This window comes from Glandiceps talaboti, chromosome 14 (assembly GCF_964340395.1).
Source record: "Glandiceps talaboti chromosome 14, keGlaTala1.1, whole genome shotgun sequence".
Taxonomy (NCBI): domain Eukaryota; kingdom Metazoa; phylum Hemichordata; class Enteropneusta; family Spengelidae; genus Glandiceps; species Glandiceps talaboti.
Genome location: NC_135562.1, coordinates 4,584,558 through 4,596,703, shown reverse-complemented (window position 1 = coordinate 4,596,703; position 12,146 = coordinate 4,584,558). Strand labels below are relative to the sequence as shown.

The following is a 12,146-nucleotide window of genomic DNA, read 5'->3' as shown; positions in this document are numbered from 1 at the left end:
ATCTTGAGCTACACTGCTGTTGTTTGATTAATCGAGATTTTAAATTGTCATACCTAAGATATCATTAGCAGAGAAGGCGTCAGCATCCCATACTTGTAAATTTAACCTTGGTGGTAGTTTGTACTCTGTCTTATCCAATGCGTACTCAGATTCTTTCTTCCAGTACACAACCTTTTCCTCCAAATTAAGATACTCGAATGGAAATACAAATCTCCAGTTAAAGTAGCCCTCTCCTGTCATTGAGCTGAAGACAAATCAAATACATACTGACGTTGTGATGTAAAAGTAGTTTATACGTAAGTTATTCGGATGAACACGTGGACATTACACTTGGTAAGTGTACATGGTCTGCCTATGCTACGGTACAATGTTAATGTTGTGCAGGTTTTTAAAAAAGTTGTGGTTATGATCAAAGTGGTACGTGGCGGTGGGATTAAGGTCTTGAATGCACGCAACATTATACTAGGATCAAACCAAAACCTGTGTATTGTCAAATAACTCAAACTATTTATTCTTTTATTTTCTATTTAAAACAAACATATATACAAACAATACCACCACCACCACCACCACCAACAACAACAACAACAACAACAACAACAACAACAACAACAACAACAACAATCACCACCACCACCACCACCACCACCACAACACCAACAGCAACAACAATTTGTAATTATAAATGCCAAAAGGACAAGCTAAGCTTCGACAAAGGTTGATGTTCTTTGAAATTACATGCCAAAACAGAACCCATGGCTATTCATTCATTTTCTTAGACCATGAGATTCATGGAAATTCGCTACTCACCTATAATGAACATCTGTCTCTTGTTTATCATCTTGGGCACCAATCAACCAGCTAAGACAAAGGAAAAATTACATCTAACTGTAAACATATACCTCTAACCTCTGGCTGTATGAATTTGTGATGTTAGCGACCCTAACGCTATAATAGCGTTACGTATATGTCTACATACATTCACAATTATGCCGCATGAATGAGTCATGTTAATTGAAAATAGGAAAATTATGCTCAAGCCCAGGTTTCCCATTTCTCATTTACATTCTTGAATTGTCTAAAAGACTTGTCAGCCAAATATTTTTACAAGTAGTTCCTACGTGTCTGGACATGTTCTAGCTTATATAAATAATCAATGAGTGAATTAGTATAATATAATTTCTATAACATTGGTCTAAATTAATCACATCCCTATTGCATCATTCAGTGCACACGACATTAAATAATAATCAACAAACTTAATTCTCCCACTACTCACCCCTTTACATAGATGTCACTCATCGCTTCACCAGTAAGAGCAGAACTGTCTTCAAGGACTACATCCTCTGTATTCCAAATGATGACACGAAGCTCATATCTTTCAGGCTTTCTAGGAGTTATACTGACTGGAGCCAAAGGACGAGGTAAATCCATGGGAAACATTTCTACCCACATTTCAAGTTTACCCTGTTTTTTAAAATTAAAAAGACCATTCACTTGAAATCTTATGAGGTAGTATCTTTTATGTTATTCTGGAACCAAAATAATTATTGTACAAAGAGAAGGCGAGATCGAGTTTGAGGACCTAGTTTGTCAGCCAAAATAGATATTGCACTTCAGTGGGAACAGTTTTGTGTATGCTTTCACTGTCTAACCAATAATTATATTACTTAATCACCACTGATAGTTGATGCATACAGTTGGAGTGTTCTGACAGCTGAATGATTTTCAACAAAGTCCCTTCTGTAATTCATGTACTTTGACCAAGACATACGTTGTTGATCTAATCTTGCTTTGGTACTCGTGTGAATACATGTGACTGTGACGGTAAACATGAACGTAAAGTTAAATGATTGAAAAGAGTAGGTTATTAAATTGTTAATGATGAATGCAACCAATGTAAAACTGTGTTACTTGACATATATAATAAGGCCATGTGTTTGGATGTGTCAATGCTGTAAATATGTAACATCAACACCAGTTTTCGCCAGACATGTAAATACTTTGTTACCTGTTCTATTCCAGGTACACTAGGGTTGAACAAGGATCTTGTTTCTACGTGCTCTGGTACCAATTTACGTCCTCGTGGCATTTCATCCCAGTGTTTTAGAGCTTCAAGTGCAACAGGTTCATATGAGTTCATCAACCGTCCTGTAGTATTGTGTATAATATACATTGTAAGATTTAAGAAATGAAATACTGAAAACCTGCGGTAAAATATAGTATTGTCCAAAACTATAAGTACATCTTTCTTCTTTCATTTCATGGAATCTACACCTAATGGAACAGAGTTTTTAAAAATTAATTTAATTTCTAGACAGGGTAAATATTAATCAAAACCATGGAATTTAACAAGAACTTACAAAAATGTATTGGCTTGGTTCTCTTGATTGACGTGACTTTTCAAGAGAGAGCATGACTAATCAAAAGTGCAAGTTTACTTGATTATTTATTACTACTAACTTTAAACACTATTTGACAGGGAATGTGTTACGATGTGAACCTTTCTAAGTAAAGTTAGTGTGGCTTGCCAACAAAAGAATGGTAATTATTATAACATAGAGAGGAAGTAACATAACTTGCTCCTTTTCCATGATAAATTGAAATGCATACAGGAAATACTCCAGTATCACTCTCGCTATTTGTTTGAGATTAAGGCACGCACTACTTAAGACAAGTCTTCATTGAAGACATAGTGGTTAGTACATTTCTTTCATGTTCTGGCTACCTCTATGATCAGATCTAACCTTAGGAGTCTTACCATCGTCATCTGGTATCTGTTTCTTCCCAGTAAACATCTTATTTCCAACAGTGACTGAACCTGGTGAATATACTGGTTCATCCATTTTCGCTGTCTTGCATAATTTGGCAAGTATCTGTGTTGGTTTTAAGCTATCTCGCCATCTATTATATCCATGTCTACAATTTAAATTATTACGATACATAAAAAAAATAAAAAAGAAACCACTTGGAACAAAACAGTAAAAGTTACATTTCAAAATATTTTTTAAAAACTCTATCATTTGTATGTAACCACAGGAAATCGTCACCATGCTACAACTCACATTGATATTCAAATGGAAGTATAACATCAGATTGGGTTAAAAATACAAGATCCTGTCATTGATACTCAGGATTTTAAATTGTTTTGAAGTTGATTTGATAGTGCTGGTGAAAACAGCATTTTGTTGAGCTGTAAAAGAATTTCACAATTTACAAGCTATAACGGCAGTTTGTTTTAAATGCCAGTAAATGTTCAAACACTACCATAATCATAATGTTTTGGTTTCTCACAAACATTATACTTCAATCTGTTGAGAAACGGTTCTTACGTTGCATATTGTTGAGCGATCCCACAAAGAGCTCTGTGTCGACTATAGAATCTATTCTCTAGGTCGATTTTGGTTTCCCCAATCAAGTCGTTCCTTCCAATCATATCCCAGTCATACACTTGAACAATAAGCATCGACTCCTGGGGAAAGAGGGCTTCAAACTCAAACGACCTTTAAGAAAAGACAGAGAATTGTTTTCAATGTTTTAGTTTTTTACAACAAAAAATGATTGTTCCTGCTATATTAATCAATTAAAGCAATAGTAAGTAAAATAAGCCTTTCGACAACCCAAGTACTTTTGACAATGTGGAAGCTTTTATCTGGAAGCTTTAATGACCCAATGCTTGGTCTTATTGTCTCAATGCTTGGTCTACACATTATAACATTTTATGTTAAGATTATTACATATCACTATCCCTATTATTATAGGCCATCCATGTTCTTCAAATTTTAACTATTCTGAAATCAGTTGTTAACTTACTTTCCAAAAACTGGGTTAAGGTTTTTCGAAACGTAGTTTTCCTTGTCACTCATCTTCTGTTTGCCAAGTTGTACGGCAATGTACGGGTCAGCCTGAAATGTAAGACACGATGCTGACTTAATGACGTACTGTACGAATGGCATATAATAATGTTACATGTAGTGTTACACTACTGTTTTGTCAATGAAAGTCTTTTCAGAATTATGTTACTGACAACAAAACAAGTGTATAGAAAAGTGAACTTATAAAACATTGTTATTGAGCAAATAGTGCTGTCTTTTGTTATGTGTCCATTACAATCGTCTATGTTCTCATTGCCTATCTCAGTAGTCAAGTGTTACTCCTTCGAAGAAACAAAATAACCCATACGTTAAACACTTATTTTTGCGATTTATTACTAGTACTAAAATGCTACTTTTAAAATTGTGAAATTTATTTCCCACGTGAAAATAAAGGGAAAACCAGCTTGTAGTAAATTAAAGAATGAATTTGAAATACGAAATTCGATGGTATTGGAGAGAGACTAATAAGTAATTTCGTTAAACTCAATATACTATTAATGTACTTACTAATACATAGTAACAACAGATTCTAGTAGTCTGGACATAATCAACAAAAACAAATCTTATATACAGTGAAAACAAAAATATTTACATTAATAATATACACAAATTACAAGATCTTGTAATTGAAAAATAGAGAAAATATCGTAAACTGTTACTTACTTTACCATTCAAATCAGCAGGATGTAGGTTGAGGGCTTTGACGACATACACACGAATAAGTACATTGGTTGGGTCATTCTTCGGCAAGCCTTTGAAGTAGCTACCCTCTCTCGGATTGAAGCCGAATGGATTTGTACCGTCCTCTGTGATTGGGTACTTGTAGACTGATAATGACCCCTGATTTTAACAGTAATGAAAATGAAATACAGAACAGTCAAATTAAGTTCTCTTCATAGAATTGAATGAGCAAATACTTTATGTTAACAAAGTAACTCTCTGCTTTGAATTCGCTGTCTTGGGTTTCCATCATCAGCAAGCAATGCCAAAGTACTGTCAGTTCTAAGTTCTTCATGCTTTTGATGTGACAGATATGTCTTTAATTTCGTGCAAACTAAGCGAAAGTTGTACTCAAAATGTGCATATACAGATGAATAAAACATCCAGTATTGACAGGACCCACTTTTCTCCAAAAGTTATACTTTTAAGTATCATGATGTATTTTGTCTCAAAACATACATGCACCCGTCCATCCATTCATTAGACATACATACATACATACATACATACATACATACATACATACATACATACATACATACACACACACACACATACATACATACATACAGACAGACAGACAGACAGACAGACAGACAGACAGACAGACAGACAGACAGACAGACAAACGAACAAACGAACGAATGAACGAACGAACGAACGAACAACAAAACAACAACCACACTTGCCTTAAAATATCCAACCAGTCTACTTGTGCTTGGCCAGAGAAGCTGAATGGTGAGTTCGGTAAGGGAGAAAAGATACAAAAAAATGTAAATAAGATACATCAGATCAATGCATGAGGCATGACCATTTTTAAAGATTAAAAAAAAAAGTTTTCTTTTTTATTGTAAATTTCTTGAAAAATGATTAGTAGCTTGGCCTTACCCGACGTTATCAAAAAGAAGAGTATAAAGCCAACTACAGAAGAGCTAAGACACAAGAGATGTGGAGATAAGTAACGTATATCTTTGTTTTGCATTAGACCTAGTTTCATATTAAGAAGGTCTTATTTACCTTAAATGCACCAACAAGTCGGCTATCTTCTTCTTCCTCACCATCCCCATTCTTACCACGATATAATTCGAAGGTATTAAGCCATTCCTTAAAACCGTTGAATTCCGGCACACCCTCTAGTCCACATGGATATATCTGAAAAATAGATGGTATTTTCTATTAGGCACAACAGTCTAAATTTGTTTTAAATTATATCACTGTATTTGAAAGATGGTTAATTACATGATAAAAAGCACGTGATGTTATGCGAGTCAAATCCCATAATGATACATACATACCAATCTAAAATTATAAAACCAAATGAACCTTTTTATACAACATTATACTGTTAACTAGTATTACTACCTATCTTACCACAAGTAGTTTTACCATTCTACTACCAGGAGCATAACCACCACCAAAACCACCACCACAAGGACTACAACTACTACCATCACAGACAGCATCAGTAATACAATAGAGAATTCCTACTCAAAGATTTCCAAATACTTTAACAAGCGAATCCCACATTTTCGTGGACGTTTCTTCGGCGGCGTCTGGGGTACTAAAAGGGTGTACCTCATATCAGCGAAAATTTGGTATTCGCTACCGAAAATGGCTTGATTTTGGGAGCAGGAATGTCCACTTATAACTATAAGCCAAGAATCCATGAACACTCATTCTCGTAACACCTAGAATGTTTACTGCACCTCAAGCCTTATTAACTTTGACCCTCTCAATATTGAAAGCTGCAATAATCATTGTCTCAATACCTTTATTTTGCATATGTTGAGTTTCGGCTGCATTAAGGAAATTTTGGTAGCCCATAGATTTCGATGAAAAAAACAACAACAAATGTCTTAGTGGATTTACATTTATTACAGAATATATTTAATATGTAATGTGGTACTAAAACTGATTATACTGGTCGAGGGTAGTGTTCAGATTGTATTGTATTTCTTTGTACTTCTAGCAAGAGAGAATTTCTGCCGACTTAAAACAAATGAAGGCCTCCTGTTGCAACCTTTTTCATGCTGCAGAATAAATTCTCATCTTAAAAATGAATAAATAAAATGGAATGAATTGAAAAGGATAATATATTCTTTTCGTAAAATAAACGAAATGATATTGCGATATAAAGTCCCTAGTCGAGGTAATAAAAAGTCATAACAGAAAATTATGCATGTACGAGAAAATGAGAAAATACATACCAAACTTCCCAAAGCGCATTGCCGCTAATATTGTGTGAAAATAAAAAAGTAGTTTATGAATTTATGTGCTTGAGACTGTAAAGCCAATTAAATTACAAAACCTTTTTAAATTACTGTATAATATATACCAGACAACACAGCATAGGCAGAGTGTGGCATATCATAAAATCACCTCTATTTACAGCTGGAGTCCATTAATTTGCATAAACAATCTTACCTCTGTGTCGGCCTTATCCTATATAGAAAAAAAGAAAGAAAAATAGATGTATTAAATGAAATTCCATACATATTAATTATAACAATCCTGGCCCAAGCACTGTAGTTGAGGAGGGGCTTATTATAGCACAGGTACACCATCATATACACCATCATATAATAACCGTAAATATGTGTGGTTTGACTCAAAGAAAAATATTCCATATATCATAAATCAGTAATTATATTTATATTGTTCAATCTGAATGTTAGACTTCTACTTACAAGAAAAAGCCATAGGTGTATTAACGATGAATGTTAATGTGAAATGTGGAATTCATACCGAACATACATTATATGTACCTTGTCAAGTCGTTTAAGAAAGGAAATATATGGTAAGTGTTTAAATCGCAATTTGAATGTATGCAAGTATTATAATGTATGGTATAATTTAGTTTTAAGTTAACGTTGCACCATAACATACACATAATTCCCCTACAAACAGACCGTATTTTCCCAGAAAATCAATATCCGTGATAATATTATGTACATACCGCATCATCATCATCTTCTATTTTCACTTTACTATCACTGTCACTACTACTATCATCATCATCTTCACATTTTCACAGCATCAGATCAAGAATTAAAAATGAAGAAACAAATTGATAATCAGTAGTTACTTTTCTAAAATCACGCATTGCTTTCATGTTGGCCATTCGTTTCATCACTAGTGCTCTAGATATATGCTTATTACCATGCCAATACAGCTAATACCAGAACCTTTAGAACCAATTTGAACTCCATTAACGATGGTATGAGCCTTTTTCTGTACTGAGCTAACCCATTGCTATTTGAAATATACTATTGCACCTAATATCGCGTCGAGTGAAGTAATCTCTTACTTTGTCATGTTTCTACCAATAACAGGGTGAATGCATTTGGTTCTCAACAGTTTTTTCATATGTAATGCAGATATCAAATAATTTAAAAATAGATAGGGTTACCTCCAGGTACGTGATCATCAGTCTCCTCCTCATCTTCGCCCTTGTTACTTTTTTTCTTTTGTTTCTTTTTCAAAGCCATTTTTCTCATCATCTTCCTTTGTTCCGCCTTACGATATAAAAGAGATATTATTGAACGTTTTAGACGAGAAAGTGCACTTCAGTTATCCTACTGCAGCACTAACGTCCATGCATAGCTCCGGACAAGGGAATATGATATGTAAATAAGGGAATATGATACCCAAATACGGATATTATACTCAAATATAGGAATGCAATATCCATATAAGGGCATATGCTACCTAAATAATGAAAATCTATGTCCATATGGGGGAATGTGATCCCAAATAAGGGAATATGATGCCCTATGCAAATAAGTAGTATATTACCCAAATAAGGGCAATCAATACCAGTAACACTTATAGTGTGTACTCTATTATCGTGAAAGTCAGTGAGACTTCTTGATATGTGTACAAATATCTGCGATACTAAAGCCAATATGGTAATGTTCTCGTCTGTATAATGTGTGTTTTTTATAATACACACAAACCATTTTAGAGAGACGTGCTTGTTACGATTAAAACAAACAGTAATGGTTTACAATACCTTGGCCATATCCTTCTTAGTTTCGTAGTACTTGGACCACCAGTCAAGTTCACTTTCATCTATGTCTTCTATCTTTTTTGACCCCTGCAAAGAGTGAACGAAGTTTGTGTAAAACGACATGAAAAGTATCAGATGTACCAATGAGAGTGGTGCTTAGAAAGTGATAGCGTTTTTGTTGAACTTCTCTTCATGAAAACTGGAAACACGTACTTTGCTTGGCAATGTTATAAACACGTATGAACTTTTACAGTACATACTGGAACTCTTCAAGTTGGTGGTTCACTTGAAAAGCAGCCCAGGTTAATAATTAAATTATACTCAACAAAAGGACACACGTTTGACCAGTAAGCAAGTAAAATTTTGTAGAAATGCATTTTCATCTCTCAAATCTGATTAATAAACTATTTTCGGTTGTGATCATAACAGTATCTAATTTGCATCTACTACTCACCCCGCCTTTTGCTTCTGGTGCTTCTACAGGAGGTGGTGGTTCAGTTGACTAGAAATAAAAACAATTTCAATACATCATCTTGATTATAACTGTATTGATGGTTTCACTTCTGGGGTTGGGATCATCATAGTCTATCAGCTAGCCCTCGGATGTTCTTCCGATTAAATACGACACACAGCCGAACAACGCTATCGAGGATGGAACATCCGTGTTCGGGCAAGCCCTCACATGCGAACTTCGTTCGCTTATGGTTTTATAGCATCGAAAGAAAGCCCGAACGTCTAGCAGCAAGACTAGGATCATCAGTAACTTTTGTCATGATTCAAAAAATCGAATATTGTTCATAATATCAGATACATGTATGTATATTTTTAATATCAACTCATTTCTTTCAAAATTACTGAAATCAGAAATGACAAAATTAATCTTTGGAGCATAGTCATATTTCCTGCTAACATTGTTAAGTATCAATAAAAAATACCGATGTATACCTCAGAAGTTCCTGGTATATCTATATTTAGTGTATCTTTCTTTGAATTTTGACCGTCATCGGGTGTTACTGTAATAATTACATCTCCACTCTTCTGTTCGTTGTCTGTCTTTGACTCCGGACTTTGGGTGTCTTTCATTGGTTCTTCATTTAAAGGTAGGTGTATAATATCGGACCCATTCAAAGGACTCTTTAGCATTTTCAAACCTACGAAAACAAGAATGATTCCACAGTTCTTTAAATCTTCACACTATACGAAAAGTCATATTTGACCATGTCTTTCCACCGGGGTAAATCTTGGGCAGAGGATGTGTAAATGTGATGAGTATGAGACGAAGTTCCACCTTTGACTTAATTTACCCCCCCCCCCCTCTGTGATCTCTCCCGTTGGGGCTGTAGACAGTCAAACGTGGTACTACATCTTGTACTACCCCTGGACAGGTTAGGTGGGTCACAGATAGGGTAAAGGTTTGGTAACGGTGGGTAAATTTGCCTTCTCGTGTAGTGTCATGTATTCAACTACGTTCAGAATGAGAAAATGAAAATACGTCACCAAACACTAGTCTAAGATCATCAGTCAGCCTGAAGGCACGTCCAGGATAGACGTGAAACTGTTTTTACGCAAAACAACAGCAAGTCCACTAGGATAGTTGTAACATTATGTACTTCATACCTGGATGGTTGAACATTCATAAACATAGAGAAAGTGCATAAAACGTCCCCCTGTAATGACTGTTGTGGCCGAGGTGAGATTATTTGTGGTGGCATGTAAAAGCATAGGTTGAAACAGTATCGATTCATTCAAAACAATGAAATGGCACTTCCATAATATACCACAAGATGGCAGTTTTCAATCCCCTAGTGAGAATGAAATATTTCAATATGGCTATCGTTACAAATTGTCTGGCTGGTTTTTCATTACGTCTAGATGTCTGTAGTTCTCACCGACTTTCAATATACTTGATTTACTACTAATAGAAACTGTATCCTTTTTATCTTCGTTAATAGTGTTTTCAATAACTTCTTTGACATCTGCATTTGGTTCTTGCTTGTTTTTCTCCTGCTCAATCTTCTTACTGACTCCTTGATCTTTAGAAGTAGCTGGTAATGTCATTTTATTCATACTTGTGCCTGAAAAGATAAAATGTACGCATATGAACACAGTGATGTACGATTTATAAAATAGCTACTAAGAGAAAGTCTATCTACTCATCACCATCATCATCATCATCACCATCATCATCATCATCATCATCATCATCATCATCATCATCACAATCATCACCAAAACAACCCCAATCATCATCATCATCATCATCATCATCATCATCACCACCACCACCACCATCACCATCATCATCACCACCATCATCATCACCACCACCACCACCACCACCACCACCACCACCACCACCACCACCTCCTCAACCTCAACCATCACTTCACTATACCTGTTGCTCCATCAACGGCTTTGGGATTAGTTTTTGGTTTCTTCGGATTGTACCTAAACCTTCTCATTGTGTGAATCGTATGTGTTCCAACAAGTGCAACCCGTCCAAATCTTCGACAGTCCATCACACGGATGTTAACCGGGGGACAATAATCCTCATTTGCCGGTAATTCCTGTGAAAGAAAGTCTTACTATCCATTAAAAAGACAGCTCAAATAATGTTGCAAAACTTCGTCCGATTTATAGTTGTTGTGATTTTACCTCGGACGTACAACCAATTCCAACTTACTGTTCACTGGTTCTGATTGCTACAAATATGCAGAAGCCAAGGAAATTTGCATGTTCTACACTAAAATAGCAAATCGCAATTTCTTGCTACATTTTGTCTAAATGAAATAAATCATTTAAACGTACTACGACTACACGGAGTTGTCAATTTGTTGTTGATATCTGCATTTGATATATGCATGATGACACTTAAGTTCATTTCAATTAAAGACAGAATGTCGCAAGAAACTGTATTCATTCAACCTTGCCATCTCAAAATGTCATGTGTACGGTTTCTTATTGGTTTCTGCATGTTTGTATCAAACAGCGCCAGTGAATACTAACATAACACGGTCTGTACAATGAACGGAAATGACAAAGAGTAAAGATATTTGGTTTCAACTATTCCGAATTTGAGGTGAGGTGAAGTGTCGTGAATCTGCCTTGGCAAGAGATATTACACAGACCCTTACAACCAGGTTCATATTTTAGCATCTATCATCAAAACTTTACTAATTAAAATGAATTTTTTATTCAGTTCTTTTGAAGTTGTCTTTGTCAAACCTTCTCTAACATTTCAAGATAATATATCTATGTAATATGTAGACTAAATGATAATACTTACCAAATCAATGTACGTCAGAGGATTGCTGAAGTTCGGGTTCTTTGATGTATTTAATATCATCGAGGAATGCACGGTATTTCCACCTATCTCTATATCAACTTTTGGACTATCAACTGGCATCAATTGTAGCCGCTTCATCATACGGACACCCCAAAACAATATCTGTAACAATGATATGATAGGAATAACACTGAAGTTTTCAAACTAAGGGCACAAATGTTGTAGATGATATAGTCCCTAAAGAGTCAAAAAGTCA

General features: G+C 35.2%; 1 protein-coding gene across 8 annotated transcripts in view; it reads right to left on the bottom strand.

Moving 5' to 3' along the window:
- Positions 1 to 12,146, bottom strand: part of LOC144445429 (otoferlin-like) — a 33,993-nt gene that overhangs the window by 5,134 nt on the left and 16,713 nt on the right. For 7 of the 8 annotated variants that reach the window (XR_013481903.1, XR_013481904.1, XM_078134970.1 and 4 more), the window contains 21 exons: positions 11,891 to 12,052; positions 11,000 to 11,171; positions 10,494 to 10,679; positions 9,550 to 9,755; positions 9,059 to 9,106; positions 8,608 to 8,691; positions 8,005 to 8,110; positions 7,552 to 7,613; positions 7,020 to 7,037; positions 6,803 to 6,826; positions 6,365 to 6,391; positions 5,613 to 5,747; positions 5,285 to 5,326; positions 4,539 to 4,715; positions 3,814 to 3,905; positions 3,333 to 3,503; positions 2,762 to 2,919; positions 2,012 to 2,151; positions 1,280 to 1,467; positions 811 to 861; positions 54 to 244 (listed from right to left, as the gene is read on the bottom strand). Coding sequence is in view for 6 of the 8 variants with exons in the window: in XM_078134970.1 (XP_077991096.1) it covers positions 54 to 244; positions 811 to 861; positions 1,280 to 1,467; positions 2,012 to 2,151; positions 2,762 to 2,919; positions 3,333 to 3,503; positions 3,814 to 3,905; positions 4,539 to 4,715; positions 5,285 to 5,326; positions 5,613 to 5,747; positions 6,365 to 6,391; positions 6,803 to 6,826; positions 7,020 to 7,037; positions 7,552 to 7,613; positions 8,005 to 8,110; positions 8,608 to 8,691; positions 9,059 to 9,106; positions 9,550 to 9,755; positions 10,494 to 10,679; positions 11,000 to 11,171; positions 11,891 to 12,052 (2,440 nt within the window). In the remaining 2 variants the exon portion in view is untranslated. The remainder of the gene's footprint in view (positions 1 to 53; positions 245 to 810; positions 862 to 1,279; positions 1,468 to 2,011; positions 2,152 to 2,761; positions 2,920 to 3,332; positions 3,504 to 3,813; positions 3,906 to 4,538; positions 4,716 to 5,284; positions 5,327 to 5,612; positions 5,748 to 6,364; positions 6,392 to 6,802; positions 6,827 to 7,019; positions 7,038 to 7,551; positions 7,614 to 8,004; positions 8,111 to 8,607; positions 8,692 to 9,058; positions 9,107 to 9,549; positions 9,756 to 10,493; positions 10,680 to 10,999; positions 11,172 to 11,890; positions 12,053 to 12,146) is intronic. The other variant, XM_078134971.1, reaches the window with a different exon arrangement.